General features: G+C 40.1%; 1 protein-coding gene across 2 annotated transcripts in view; it reads right to left on the reverse strand.

Moving 5' to 3' along the window:
* Positions 1–9255: 9255 nt before the first annotated feature.
* AK4 (adenylate kinase 4) overlaps positions 9256–16129 on the reverse strand; it is an 86010-nt gene continuing 79136 nt past the window's right edge. For both annotated transcript variants that reach the window (XM_023210188.1, XM_023210178.1), the window contains one exon: positions 9256–15349. In XM_023210188.1, coding sequence (XP_023065956.1) covers positions 15235–15349 — 115 coding nt within the window. In that variant the 3' untranslated portion in view covers positions 9256–15234. The remainder of the gene's footprint in view (positions 15350–16129) is intronic.

Here is a 16129-nt window from a genome sequence, read left to right on the forward strand (position 1 = left end):
TATCTAAAAGTAAAAAGACAACCCACAGAATAGGGAATCTAAATTAGTTCAGACACCATGGAAAGCAGTGTGAAGATTTCTCAAAGAACTTAAAACAGAACTACCATTTGACCCAACAATCCCATTACTGGGAATATATTGTTCTACCAAAAAAGACACATGCATTCACATGTTCATTGCAGCACTATTCACATAGCAAAGACATGGAATCAATCTAGGTGCCCATCAATAGTGGATTGGATAAAGAAAATGTGGCACATATACACCATGGAATACCATGCAGCTGTAAAAGGGAATAAAGTCATGTCCTCTGCAGCAAAATGGATGCAGTTGGGGGCCATTATCCTAAGCAAATAACTCAGGAACAGAAAAGAAATACTGCGTGTTCTCACTTATAAGTGGCAACTAAACATTGAGTACTCAGGGACATAAGATGGCAACAACAGAAACTGGGGACTACTCGAAGGCAAGGAAGAAAGAAGGACAAGGGTTGAAAACCTGTTGAGTACTTCGCTGTGTGCCTGGGTGACAAAATCATTCACACCCCAATCATCCTCAGCATCACACAATATGCCCAGGTAACAAACTTGCGTATGTACCCCCTGATTCTAAAATAAAAGTTGAAAAAAGAATTGGATAGTGATATCAAATTGGATAGTGATACCAATCCTCCACCCTGCCAAAAAGACACAGAGAAAGACAGATAAAGGCAAAAGGGGAAATCTTTTTTTAATAGAAGAATATAATCTAATGAATATAGAAGAAATGATATAATTAGAAAATGACCATTTTAGGCCGGGCGCGGTGGCTCTCACCTGTAATCTCAGCACTTTGGCACACCAAGGCGGGCGGATCACCTGAGGTCAGGAGGTCAAGATCAGCCTGACCAACATGGTGAAACCCCATCTCTACTAAAAATACAAAATTAGCCGGGAGTGGTGGCACACACGTATAATCCCAGCTACTCTGGAGGCTGAGGTAGGAGAATCACTTGAACCCGGGAGGCAGAGGTTCCAGTGAGCCAAGATCGTGCCATCACACTCCAGTCTGGGCATAAAAAGTGAAGCTCCGTCTCAAAAAAAAGAAAAGAAAAGAAAAATAGAAAATGACCATTTTGTAACTCTCAGGGTAACAATTCATTCAGAAAAGTATTATCAGTGGATATGAAAATCATTAAATGAAGGTTATTGGAGGAATAGGATAGGTATAACTTCTCAGATGACCCCACAGATCACTTACTAATTACCAAGGGAAACTTGCTTTTAGGGCAGTCATGGGCATGTATAAGGGTAACCAGAGAACATATTTTGGGATAATTAGGCAAATATAAAAGACTTGATTAGATGAGAATATTTAATCATTTTAATGTTCATTTTCTTATGAAAATGGCATTGTGATTGTGTAGGAAATTTTTTAAGAAATGCATACTAACACATTTACAGGTAGGTTGGCCAACAGTCTTGGTTTGCCTGGGACTGGGGGATTTCCTTAAACTCAGGGCTTTCATTGCTAAAACTGGGCAGTCTTGGGCAATACCAAGATGATGGGTCACCCTAGATGAAGTGTCATGTTGTCTATAACTTTCTTTAGAAAGTTTTGGCAAAAAAGAAAAAAAAAGAAAGTGGGAGGGCAGTGGAGAGAGAAAGTAAATGTAAAAAATTTTAGTTGCTGATGCTGGTTAAAGAGCCCCAGGTTCAGAATTCCTTTAACTTTGCTGTAGATGGGAAAATTCTAAATAAGAAGTTGGGGAAAATGTTTAATAAGTATTGATTGTTTATTTTGAATCTTTCCTGTCCTCCTGGAAACTTATTTATGATTTCTGTATCTAGATAAATATAGTGCATTAATTTGTAAAAAAACAAAACAAAACAAAACAAAAAACCTTACGTACTTCTGGGTTTGCCCAGATTTTTCTGGACAGATTTTTGTATTACTTAGTGCATTTCATATCTATTATATCCTCAGTGTGATTGTGTGAACTGTGTGAAGTGTGCTTCTTGATCTCATTTAGCATTTTTGGGTCTGAATTCTAGTTTCTCTTATATCACAATCACAACTCCTGTTTTCTTACTGTTTGCATTTTCCTTGTACGTGCTCTTTCAGAATAATTTTACTTTAGATATGCCCGTTGTATACCATAGACTTGGATTTTGTTTTGTGAGCTTCTCTGAAAAACCTTTTTTTAAAATAGATTAACTAAACCCATTTACATTTATGGATAGGGCTGATGTGTTCGGTCTTAGCTCATCATATTATTTTATATTTATTATAAGTATTAAATTTACCACATTTATGTATTCTTTTCTCTTTGTCCTTTTTCAATTTATTTGGTATTTAGAAAAGTTTTTATTTTCTATTAATATGCTATATAATGCTGCCACAACTTTTGCTTTACTTAGTCTTCTACCAGTTGGTTTGTCAACTTTAAACGATACTGATATGGTTTGGCTCTGTTCCCACACAAATCTCATATTATAGTTCCCATAATCCCCACGTGTCGTGGGAGCGACCCTGTGGAAGGTAATTTAATCATTGGGGTGGTTACCCTCGTGCTGTTCTCGTGATGGTGACTTCTCATGTGATCTGATGGTTTTAAAAGGGGCTTTTCCCCATTTTTGCTGGGCACTTCTTCTTACTACCACCATGGGAAGAAGGACATGTTTGTGTCCCCTTCTGCCATTATTGTGAGTGTCCTAAGGCCTCCCTAGCCATACTGAACTGCGAGTCAATTAAACCTCTTCCCTTGTAAATTATCCAGTCCCAGGTATGTCTTTATTAACAGCATGACAATGGACTAATACAAATACCCTCCAGTTTCTACGTATTACATATATGGCAAGCAAGTAGCTTATTCTGCTCTCCTCTGTCTCCCTCTGTTCTTCTATATTTTTATTTCATTAGTCCTGTTATTTCTACTTTTGGACATATAACATTTACATATTATCCTCACACCTTTTGCCTCTGCCTTCATTTTAGTCTCTTCAATTAAATAAAGGACATGTTTACCACAGTTACCTGCTGTATTTTCTCCAGTTATCTCTGGTTTAATGAGGCTTGTTATCAAGTGTTAACAGATTCCTAATAAGGGTCGGGCGTGGTGGCTCACGCCTGTAATCCCAGCACTTTGGGAAGCCGAGGTGGGCGGATCACTCGAGGTCAGGAGCTCAAGACCAGTCTGGCTAACGTGGTAAAACCCCGTCTCTACTAAAAAAAAAAGTACAAAATTAGCTGGGTGTGGTGCCGTGCGCCTGTAGTCGCAGCTACTCAGGAGGCTGAGGGAGGAGAATCTCTTGAACCCAGGAGGCGGAGGTTGCAGTGAACCGAGATCATGCCATTGCACTCCAGCCTGGGCAACAGAGCGAGACTCCATCTCAAAAAAAAAAAGAAAAAAAAGATTCCTAATAAGGAATATTAAAACATACAGGCATGGTGGCTCACTCCTGTAATCCCAAGACTTTGAGATGTCAAGGTGGAAGGATTGCTTGAGGCCAGGAGTTCAAGACCAGCCTGGGCAACATAGTGAGATCTCATCTCTCAAAAAAATTAAAAATTAAAATTAAAAATTAGCCAGGTGTGGTGCCACACACCTACAGTCCCAGCTATTCTGGAGGCTGAGGCACTTGGGCCCAGGAATTTGAGGCTGTAGTGAGCTATGATCATGCCACTGCACTCCAGTCTGGAGGACGATATGAGACAAAGAAAAGAAAGGAAGGAAGGAAAGGAAGAAAAGAAAAGAAAGGAAGAAAGGAAAGAGAGAAGAAAATATAACTTGAATTTGCATTTTAAAACTATTTATCAACCTTGATAACTGAAGATCAGCTTAACTGGATATAAAAATCCATGGTTCACTCTTTCTGTCCTCAAAAGCACTGCTCCATTGCTGTTTGATTTGTGTATTGAATCATGTGGTCTTTTTGCCTGGAGGTTTAGAGGTATTTTCCTGGGCACACAAGAAAATATCTTACACTTGATGACTCGGGGTTAATTTTCACACAAAGCATCCTTTCAGTAAATAGATTCAGGATTTTTCAACTTAATCTTATTGTATTATAGCTTTGAATCTTAGTCTCGATTCACTGTTTTGTTTTTCTTCTTTAGAAAATTCAATTATAGGTGTGTTAGATCTTCTTTGTCTTCTATAGCTATTCTTTTGGGGCTTTTCATTTTTTTCATTTTGTTTCAATTCTCTTGGAAATTTTCATTCCACTTTTTCATGTGTCCTTTGTATACTTTTTTGAATTTGTACACTCTTGCATACCTTATAATTTAGCCCTAATTTTTAGGATTAGTGTATTCCTTCATTTTCTTTGGTGTGTTCAGTCAACTCTTGTTTCACAAATTTTTGTTTTGCACCCACTTCTATTTCGCATTTGTGAGTTTCTGTTTTGTGTGTTTCTTACATGTCATTGCTTGTTATTGATGCTATTTGATTTATGTTGAAGTGTTGTGCTGCAGTTTTCTCTGCCTTGAAGTTGGGTCTTGAATATTTTCCTCAGCTGAAGAATTTTGATTCTCATTTTCTTTTCTTTAAAAAATAATTTTGGATGTTCATTTTCAAGACTGCGGGATTTTCTGTTCATTTTCAAGACTGTTGGATTTTCTTGCGCAAGGTGTTTCTTCTACAAATGGGGTTGAAGGATTTGAGTAGTTTACTAGGTTTCTTAGCTCAGAGTGCCCTCTTCAGTTGGTACAGTAAAATGAAATTTCCTTAATGCACAGCATCTTTTTTCTTTTCTCTTTCTCTCTTTATTTTTTTTTATTTTCTCTGCATGGAGTGAGGAGTGATAGGGGGAGTTTAATACGTCATCATTTTTATGAAACTCTTCTTTCTGTAGGATTCTTAATTTCCAACTTTTTCTGACATCTTCATCACCAAATTTCCAAGAGATACCTTTTCTTTCTTAGTTCCTTTGTTCTCTCCCAGAAGCAGTACTCTCTGAAGACTTAAATGTTTGGGCCCATGCACTCTCAAGCCCCTTCAATTCCCCAGTAGCAAGTGCTGTGATGCAGTATGGGTATTCTTAGTATTTCTCCACTTAGTGTGAGACTCTCTGGGACCCAAGTGCACTCTCCTTTTCTCAAATAATTCCTGTTTTTCTCTTCCTTCTACCTGAGCTTAATAGCTGGGACTATGATTTGATTTCCCCTCTTAAATAAAATGAGAGTTTGTATTAAATTTCCTAGTATGTAGTAGATATCAGTTATAATTTTATTTGCTGTCCTTATTGAGCTGTATGTATGTGTGTGTGTGTGTGTGTGTGTGTGTGTGTGTATGTATTTATTTATTTATTTATTGACAGGGTCTTGCTCTGCTGCCCAGGCTGGAGTGCAGTGGCATGATCTTGGCTCACTGCAGCCTCGAACTACTGGGCACAAGCAATCCTCCTGTCTCAACCTCCCAAAGTGCTGGGATTACAGGTGTGAGCCACCATGCCAAGCCTGCGTGGTTTTCTGAAGATGCGTAGAAAGATTCAAATCTAGGCATCTGTCATTATCATCAAAGAGTCCTTACTATCTAGCCTCAACTTATAAATGCAGTATCTATAAATTTTTAGGTAAGACTTTCATGTGTATCCTAAACAAGTCACTTCTTTTAAATTATCTTTATACTGAAGAAACATATCAAAGTTGTTTTTTTTTTAACAAAGATAAAATATAAAAGATGGTTCATCCAGGTCTCTAAGCGATTTTAGTCTGCTCTCTTCTCCTTGACCCTGTTGGACTAATAGAAGGCTTTCATACTGTGGTGGGTGTATATGATCAATGTATCCAGAATAGTCAGGATGTCATGGTGTCCAATACGTCCAGAGTGGCCTGTCTGAGATGGTCAGTGCCCCCAGGATGGTTGACATAGTCAGTGGATCTGGAGGGGTCAGTTTATCTGAGCCACTACTTTGAAGAGAATGGCTGGTCTGTCCTGACTGGTCTAGTTATGGACTATTCATTTTTGTATTTCTGATTCCTCCTTGTCAGGAAATGGCATCCCTCTCTCAGGTTATATGGCACTAGACTGGCAGGGATGCAAAGTGTTAACTACTAATGGGACATGAGATATAATTTCTTCATGGGAGGCCTTCTAGGTTTGTTAAAGGGACTGATGCCAGGATCCTGGCAGGAGAAAAACTGGCCACAGGAGAGACTGAGCACTGCTCAGCTCTTAGTCACTTTCAAATAGTAGGGCTCCCTGTCCCCAACTCCTTATGGTCCTGAGCAAGACAAAAGGTGCCTTGATTGTAGTCCCTCTGGTAGAGAGAGAGAGAGAGAGAGAGAGAGAAAGAGAGAGAATCATCACTGGATATGCACATATTCACTGGTTGAAATTAATATGGGAAAACATCACATCAGTTGAATTATGGAGCAGGGGAGAAACTCAAGTGATTTAAATGAGTAGTGCTCTCTTATAAAAACAGAATTCTTGGCCGGGCGCAGTGGCTCATGCGTGGATAACAAGGTCAGGAGATCAAGACCATCCTGGCTAACACGATGAAAACCTGTCTCTATACTAAAAATATCAAAAATTACCCGGGCATGGTGGCGGGCGCCTGTAGTCCCAGCTATTTGGGAGGCTGAGGCAGGAGAATGACGTGAACCCGGGAGGCGGAGCTTGCAGTGAGCAGAGATCTCGCCACTGCACTCTGGCCTGGGCGACAGAGCAAGACTCTGTCTCAAAAATAAATAAATAAATAAAATAAAAATAAAAATAAAAACAGAATTCTTGATAACTCTGCATTCTTTTTGTTGTTAAGTCTGAAAAGCCCTCCCCTAATTTTTTTTTTTTTCGGGCGCGTGTTTTTTTTTTTGAGACGGAGTCTCGCTCTGTCGCCCAGGCTGGAGTGCAGTGGCGGGATCTCAGCTCACTGCAAGTTCCGCCTCCCGGGTTTCCGCCATTCTCCTGCCTCAACCTCCCGAGTAGCTGGGACTACAGGCGCCAGCCACCTCGCCCGGCTAGTTTTTTGTATTTTTTAGTAGAGACGGGGTTTCACCATGTTAGCCAGGATGGTCTCGATCTCCTGACCTCGTGATCCGCCCATCTCGGCCTCCCAAAGTGCTGGGATTACAGGCTTGAGCCACCGCGCCCGGCCCCTCCCCTAATTTTTTAAAGCTTCAAATACTTAAAAATAAAATTTCACATGAAACACAGAATTTTGGCTTCTTTTGACAAATTGAATAATTGTGGCAGCATTGAGCCACCACCCTTAAGACGGTAACAACTGTCCAGAATTGAGCAATGGCTCCCCTCTGATAGGGCAGTGTCCTCCAGTCCTCACAGCCCTACTCCTTACTGCCTCACGTTCACCACTATTTCACTCATTTTTGTTCCCTAGAGTCATTTAAGTTTTTCTCTTCTGTTATTATCCAACCATCCTTTTTTGTTGAACTCTGCTACCACATCTTAGTTCAGACCATGGTACAGTTACAACGTTATCATGCAAATCTGAAGGTGTCATTTTCTGGCAATATAGTCTATACTGCCTACCACGAACCAAATGAAGGCCAGGCGCTTCCCAATAGAATTCAATCTTACCATTATCTCCCCAGTCCTGCCTCACACTGCTGTGGCCTCCACCTGCCATGCATGCTCAGACTTTCTTGTGCCTAGCATTTCCTCTGCTTGGGTTCTCTTTTGCATACATCACTCAGCTCAAATACTAGTTCTTCCATGGGCTCTACTTGGCCAGCCGAGAGAGTTACTACCTCTGCTTTTTCCTTTATGGCGCAGTGATCAACTCCAACAGTCATGTATAGAGTAATCTAATAATATGTCCATCTCCTCCAGTACATTGTGAAGAAGTCCCAGGCAAAAACTCGGTCTGATTCATCTTTGTAACCCGAGAGCATAAAAATGTATAATAAAAGAATCAAAGTTATAACTGGATGACAAGATATGTTAAGTCTTAGGCCCGGTTTTATCAGCCAGCTTGGGCTAAGTTATGCTGTGAAAATAAACTCTATCCAAATCTCAGTGGCTTGTAAAGCAAAGGTTTATTTGTAATGTACACTACTCATCTACGATGGATTGGCTGCATCTCTGGTCCATGTCTTCCCTTTAGGATTCAGGCTGAAAGAGCTCTGTGAGGTCGCCAGTCTCACTGCAAAGGAAAAGAGAATGGTGACCCTAGCTCCTAAAACTTCTGCTTAGAAGTGGCACACATCATTTCTGCCCACATTTCACTGGTCAAAGCAAACCATATGTCCAAGCCTGAAGCCAATGGGGTCAAGGTGTAAAATCCTCCCAAAAGAAAGGCAAGTGGCCAGGCACAGTGGCTCACTCCTGTAATCCCAGCACTTTGGGAGGCCAAGGTGGAAGGACTACTTGAGCCCAGGAGTTTCAGACCAGCCTAGGCAACATAGTGAGACCCTGTCTCTACAAAACAATCAGAAAAAAAAATTAGCCCATTGTGGCATGCACCTATAGTCTCAGCTACTAATGAGGCTGAGGCAGGAGGAGCACATGAACCCAGGATGTTGAAGCTGCACAGTGAGCCATGATTGCATCCAGCCTGGGTGACAAAGCAAGACCCTGTCTCAAAAAAAAAAAAAAGGATGGGACTGGATGTCATTAAATTTAACACAATCTACCACATTGCCATCCTTCTCAGTTCCCCTTTCCTCTGCCTTTTCAGCAGCATGGACAAGCCTTTAGAACATATGTCAGCTGGCTTCTGGCTGGGTTCAGCTAAGGGAAGCTGCCCCAGAGACAGAAGAGCATGAGGCTGGAAAATGCCAGAGTATTTTTCCCCATCCCTCACTATCTCAGGGAGTTTCGCCTACAGCAGCTCTATTTTCTTCATGGTTCTAGCTCCCATGTGATAGACCTGCTATAGTTTCTGCTTCTGCTGAGTAATCCCAGATGCTACAATCTTAGAGTCATATAATCTGATCTAGTTTCCTAATGTGTAAAACAGGGAGAGAATCTGCTCACATTATCTAATTGTTTCAAGAAAAAAAAAAAAGATCCCTGGTTGTCTAGTGGTTAGGGGAAAAAAAAACAACAAAGGATGTACATTAAAATTGTAAACAATAAAGTGCTGGACAAATAGGAATCTAAGGGTATACGAATAAGGCAATATGGTGTAGCAGAAAAGAAAACAGGACTGGGGATAATAATTCTTGGTTCAGGATCTTGCTTTTCTGCAAATTGGAGACAACATTGTTGGTAATGTAGTAGTTGCAGAGTGGCATCAATGAAAGTATTTATGAAATTTTATATTATCAAGTATAAAAAGCTATACAAACATTAAATGAATTCACTAGTTATAAGCAGAAAAAACTTTATTTCTATCAAATTCAAAAGTATGAACCTTCAAGCAAGATAATCAAAATAATCAATAATACAATTAACAGGATAGCATATACAGATCAGACTGGAGGTTTAGATACTTTTGAAGCACATACACCAAAATTAAGAGGGCCAGCAACTGTCCCACCGAGGAAAAGCACTCTGACTCATCATAAAAACACAACTTCTGGGAAACTTGAGCTGACATTTCACAGGACAGTAAACCAAAGAGACAGGTCGTCATTGGGTTACAGAACTGATGTGAGCTTGAGAGGGATCACAGTGAAATGCCATTGTAACTCAACAATTTCCCCAGAGATCTGTTCATCTCAAAAACAAGAATCTATAAAAATCAGTAGTACAAATTCTCATAAAACTAGAAAAGCCCTCTAAGCCCCAATATCCTTGGAGCTTACATAAAGACTGAGTTTTCATTTTTCTTCCCTTTACACTTCTCTAAATTAAATACAAAATAGTTTGTTATTTAGGACATTTCTGGCTATATAGCCAAAGCTTTAAAATGAAGACAAGAAAGATTTTATAAAATGAATTAGACACATATCAACCCTAGGGGAAATCTTCAAGATGGTCTGCTTCTTTGAAAAGCTTTAAACAGGAAAGCTTTTATTTAAAGAATGACACTGTGCTTCCGGGAATAACCTAATTATTACCAGAGGAAGGTATCTATACCATACAAGAGCTTTCACCCTTTAGAAGTGTTTTACTGCAGCTCTCTCTCTCTCTCACTCACACACACACACAGATCAAATTGGGGAATTCCCTGAAGCATACAGATAATGGCATTTATTCTGGCAAAAACTGTGCATATTGTTACAAGAAAGATAAGGGATGGCAAGTATGAACAATTATATTTCAACAGATGCAGGAAGCAGATTTTTTTCACAGTTGAAATATGGCGTCTCAACATCTGGGGCTTAGCACACTTCTCATTCGGAAACCAGACTGGGTCAGTTACATGTGGAAAGGAATAACTTACCACCAGACCACATTTCCATATTAAAAGAAGTCTCCATTACCAGGTTATTTATTTTTTTTAAGACACCAAATAGACCAGGGAGTTACTAAAAATTGAAGGGCATAGTGAGAAAGCAAGTCTACTATGAACAGGACCTCACCTTATGAATTGCCTCTCTAGCAAAACCAACTGCAGAAAGGAAAGACACTGTTAAATGAAAGGCAATAAACGGAATTTTCAGGTGGACACAAATACCTCCTGAAATCCTGTAACCCAGCAGAGTACAGATGAGACACACCCTCTGTAGATACAGTGTGCAACTACCAGTGTGACTCTTGAGTACCCATTTTCTGTCTCTGCACCAAAGCACCAAAAACAAAGAATCCAGGCTGAAGCAAATATGTTGTTTTATCTGTTAAAGAGAACAGGGAGCTCAAACTGGGGAAAGGTATAAAAACGGCCCTTTGAATTTCCTAACTAATCCCTATAGGTACATGAAAACCCATTTAAATAAACAGGATTATTTCCATTTATAATACAAGGAGGCAAGTTGAGATTATTACATAGGTAATTGAAGAGGATTTGATTAGCCAATGCATGTAATGTACCTAACATGGAGTAGACAGACAGTACCTAGTGCCTATAGCTGAACACATTTGGAAATATGCAGTATTTATTATTTGAGCAAAGACCTCCAGCAGGCTTCAATTCTTTGGACAAAAAGCTAATGTCAAATACTGAACTCAGGTTCCAGTGAACTAAACTTCATAAAAGCACTATTTATGGGTTTGTGCAGGCATTTTTCTAAAGTTATCCGGTCTCAACATCTTAAATAGCAGGAAAAGCCACAGCGGCCCCTCCCTCCAAGAATCCTTCCTCATTCATGGCTATTCTTACCTTTCTCCTTCCCTACCAAAGAGATGGGCACACCTAGGGTAACAATGGAGCTCATGTGAGCTTGGCTGCTGGAGGGCAGCAGGGGAGTGATCCCTGGGGAAGGACAAGACAGGAAGTGAATCTCCCCTGGTTACTGCCTCAACTGTTGCACAACAAGCAGATGGTGGGCAAAGGTTTGGATGTGGCACTCAGAGTCATGTTAATGTGTAATGGAATAGAGACATTAGTACAAAAGTCAGGAGCTAACCTGTGTTCGATGCTTCATCATCGCTTGTTTATCTACCAGCATTTTAAGGATTACCTTGTTTGGAGTGGGAGTAAGGGGGTGATTTGTTCTAATCTCAGGAAGGAAAAGTGAACAGGGTCTGGATAGCTCCAAGGAGCTCAAAAGCCTATGTGTGGGCACCATGGCTAGGGATGGCTCAAGGGCAAAGGTCACTTCTGGGGCACAACCCAATGGACACCGAAAGGGTAGTTATGGGATATGAGTTTGCTTCCTTCATAGTTTAGCCTAGGCCCAAGCCCAACCTACTCTGACAGTCGTTTATTCTATTCATAAAGGAGGTCTTATGCAGGAAAACTAAGACTCTTTTCTAGCAGCTTTCTTTGCTTAAGGAAAAAGAAAAAAAAAAAAAAAAAAGGAACGTCATAAAAAGGTGAACATCACTTTGGTGAGCTCTGAAAATTTTTTTTTTTTTTTAAGAGACAGGGTCTCACTGTGTCACCCAGACTTGAGTGCAGAGGTGCAATCATAGCTCACTGCAGCCTCGAACTCCTAGGATCAAGCAATCCTCCTGCCTCAGTCTCCTGAGTAACTAGGACCACAAGTGTACACCACCATGCCTGGCTAATTTTTTATTTTTCTGTAGAGATGGAGTCTTGTGATATTGCCCAGCCTGGTCTTGAACTTTTGGCCTCTGACAATCTTCCCATCAAGGATTCTCAAAGCATTGGGACTACAGGCATGGACTAGCTCCACCATACCTAGAGTAGCTCTATTATTCTTGATGTGAGGCCATAAGCAGAACCAAGTAGACTCAAGGCCCTTGGTTGCTTGGACACAAGTAGCTATTAATAACATCCAGGAACAAGCTCAGTCTTCTGAGTCAGGAAAACCTGAGCTGGAGTTCCAGCTACACTGGTCACCAGCAACAGAAGCCTGGGCAAGATGCTTCATATCCCTGGGACCCGTCTTCTTTGTTTATCAACGTGAAATCATGACTATTTCATAGGATGCTAGAAAGATTAAATGAGATGTTTACAAAGGTCCTAAAACCGCACATTTCACTCAGTAGGTTTTCAATAAACAGTATCTATCTTAAGTCTGCATTAGTGTTGGAGAGTATTAAATATAGCAGCCTTTCCAAGTTCTAAGTCAGTAAGAAGCCTGTTAGGATAATGGAAGCAAACTGAACTTAAGAGCTGGGTAGAATGACAGAATGCAAGGTCAGGTTGGCATCTTAGAAACCATCTGAACCACTCTCTTTGCTTAAAGGTGAAGGAACAGCCATGTGTGGCAACAGAAAACAAATGCAAACAAAAAAAAAAGATGTCCCTTTAATTTTACTTTTGCCAAAACATTTTCAAGATAACTTCAATTTTTACAAAATCATTTAAGGGAAAACTAGTGAGTTTGTTGAAGAAAACCAGAAATAGATTTTTTAAAAGCCACTGACCACGAAATAAGCATTATGTTTCTAAGACCATGAAAAAGGTATTTGTCTCTTTTTGGTCTCAGCTAGTGAGGGAGGTGAGACCAAACTGCTCAACTGCTGGACAATCTCAGCAAACACACCCACTGTTGAGACTTAAGAGTGACTCAGTGTTGGCTAGAATTGTCCATTTAGCTGGAGGGGAAGAGGAAGGGAAGGACGGATGGAGGAGTGAAGTATGGAAGCAGGGATCAGGCCACTTCCCATACCTCTCCCAAACTCCAAAAGCAATGATCACATTGGAGGGTCAGCTAAACACAAAGGGAAGTGAAGAAAGAAGTTTGAAGATTTTCCTGTTTCCAAAAAAGCACAGACTTTTCTCTTTTTAGTATTTTACAGAATAACTTTCTACATTTCCTATTTTGTGAGAATTTTATCTATAGTAGAACTACTCTAAGTTGTGCAATTTTCCGCGTATCAGACTTATTTTTCTCTATACCTGGTTCCCCAGCAAACCTGAGCTTTATCTACATATCTGATATGTACCCCATCTCCACAGCTGGCATTCAATTGCAACTCTACATTCGAAAGTGCTCAGAGTCAATATAATGCACTGACAATTCATAGACCTGACTGGGCATTTTCACTGCATAAATCTAAAAAATAAACAATCTCATTATGTTTGAGAGGATGGATGGGGAGAAGACTGGTCTATATTTCCACTAAGGTAGCCAAAAAATAATCACATGAAGGGACAATGGGAGAGCAGCTGGCAAGAGTTTGGGGAGTACTTAGAAGGAAGATACATTCGTTATCACACAGATGACATACGGCAGTGAACTGACAGAGCATTCACTGGGACATCTTCAGAAAGTAAGTAATGTGTTTCAACACCACTAAAGTGTTACAATAGGCTTCTTTTCTTCTCACCAGTATGAAAAGTTAGACAGGAGTCACTCCCAGGAATAGTAAAGGATACTCGCTGGGGACAGTCATGATGCATGAGGAAGGGATACATACTTTTAAGGCAGCAGGAATAAATTTCATCATCCTTCCCAGAGGATAGGAAGAATTATTCAAGGTGGCCACCAAGTCTGGAAACCAGGCAAATCTTTTAACAAATGGTTTATTGATACTATGTTATAATGAATGACAACATATTAGTATCTAATTCTAGACTTTATGGCCACCCCACAGGATGAATCTTTGGAACAGAAAAAAAAAATAAAGATTTTGTTTTCCCATAATGATAAGGCTGTTATACTCAGTCTAAGCACAGCTAGTACAACATTGTGCTCAACCCCACAGGCTCCATTCCCTTTACCACCTATTTATAATATGTTTGGGTCACTCATAGGAGTGAAACACTGTCAGCATCAATAGTTAGCAGCACTTTCAAAATACATTTTATTGTACTGAATAGAAACCGTAACTATTCAATTAGTCCAGTAATTCCAAACGGTCTTATTACTTCTATACATAAGATATGATCTTACATTTATATAGCTAAATACTTATACTTCCCATGCTTTTTGAGGATTCCCAAAAGACTTTAGGGGGTTCCCAAGACTTTTAGGGGGTTAATTTTTTTTCACAATAATAGAAAGGAACAGTGTCAATCCATGAGAGTCAGACCAGCAGTTTAATAACATCCTCTTCATAGCTCAGTTCCCGGTGCATACAGAAATTCAATACAGCCCCATCACTCAGTTCTTAGAAGAATTTGAGAGGGATAAGAGCAATAACTATCAGTTTTGTTTAACGGCCTAAGAGTGAAAACAGATGTCAAAAAAAAAAAAAAAAAAAAGCCAAATTATTTCATCCCAGGATGTCTGAAAAGGAGAGACTCCATGGAGTGCGGATACAGAAAAGGAGTTATTCCTACCGGAAAAAAATGAACTGTGGACACAGTCACTCAAGACCAGAGAAACAACCACTGTGAGTAAGTAGCTTCAATTTCACTGTTACCAGGGGTGTACACACCAGAAAGCCTGGGACAAAGTCTGGGTTAGAGTCCTTAGGATTCATTCTCAGGCTTCCTCATGCTGTGGTTCAACAGCCTTTGTGGGGATGGGGAGAACCAGAAACTATCACCATCGTGTAAAAAAGAACACCACAGCAACAGCTGTCAAAAACCAGTTGGAGCTGAAGTTACACACCACATGAAATCCACACTGTACTTGCTTTCTTGTGAAGGGCTTGAGACATGTGCAGAGACACCTTAAACATGTGGTGACCTTCCTTTTGAAAGGCAGAGGAGGCCCTCTTGTGAACTCTTTCTACTCATTTGTTTTCCTATCAGTTCACCATTTCAACTAGAAAAGATGCTGCAAGCTACCTCAGCTAGCTTCTAATTTGGACACAGCACCAATACTACACACACAATTGAATGAATGACCACATCTTCCTGGTTCTTCCATTGGGCAGGGTCAATATGCTTCTTTGGACTGAATAGGTGTGATCTTGTTCGAGAAAAGTGTGTAAACGTAGGGCCAGATTTTGTTCGTCTCCGTCCCGGAAAATTGGTGGAGCACTCCTCGGCTCCTGAAAAACAAAGTCCAACATACAATGGCTTTTTAGGTTTCTTCTCCACATACTAGTGCAGAAGATCCTATAGATATAAAACAAGCATGATCTTATGGTCTATATCATATATCACACTAAGTGCTAAAACAGCCCCTTTCAAAGGTATCAACACCTCCACTGGGTGTACCTAAATAAGGTCATAGCTTTTGCAATTCTGGAATGCTTGTCATGGTGCCACCTTTTTTCTCCCCTTTAAAACATATCAAAGAATAGCATTATAGGGGCCATTCCAAATGTGCCTCAATATATAATTTGCAAAAGCAAACCACTGAAAAGCTTTGGTATATTAAAACCCTTATTACTTAATGAATCATGGAACACATGATTGCTGTATCATAATAATATGATCATAAAACTCTCATCTAAAGGTTTGCTAAATTTTCTGGGGACTACAAGGCCAGAAAGTGATTGTAACAGAGAGCATAAACTACTCTTTTGAATGCACTCAGCATAGAGATTTGTTTGACTTGCATGTTATTTAAAAAATGTAAATATGTTGCCAATATGAAAATTGAGATTCCCCCCAAAACACACACACAGAAAGTCAGACTTCTGCTCTTCCTGAAAAATGGGAATCATTGGCCTATGTGCCCTAGAATGCTAACTGGCTGGAGCAGCCACCCTGTCCAGTTCAACTGTCATTCAACTGCCTAGCTTGACACATCCCTCACCATGTTTGAGACTCATTTCCAATACCTGCCCTAGCCCCTGCAGCCATTTGAATTTTTAATCTCTGCT

The sequence above is a fragment of the Piliocolobus tephrosceles genome, chromosome 1 (assembly GCF_002776525.5).
Source record: "Piliocolobus tephrosceles isolate RC106 chromosome 1, ASM277652v3, whole genome shotgun sequence".
NCBI classification, from domain to species: Eukaryota; Metazoa; Chordata; class Mammalia; order Primates; family Cercopithecidae; genus Piliocolobus; species Piliocolobus tephrosceles.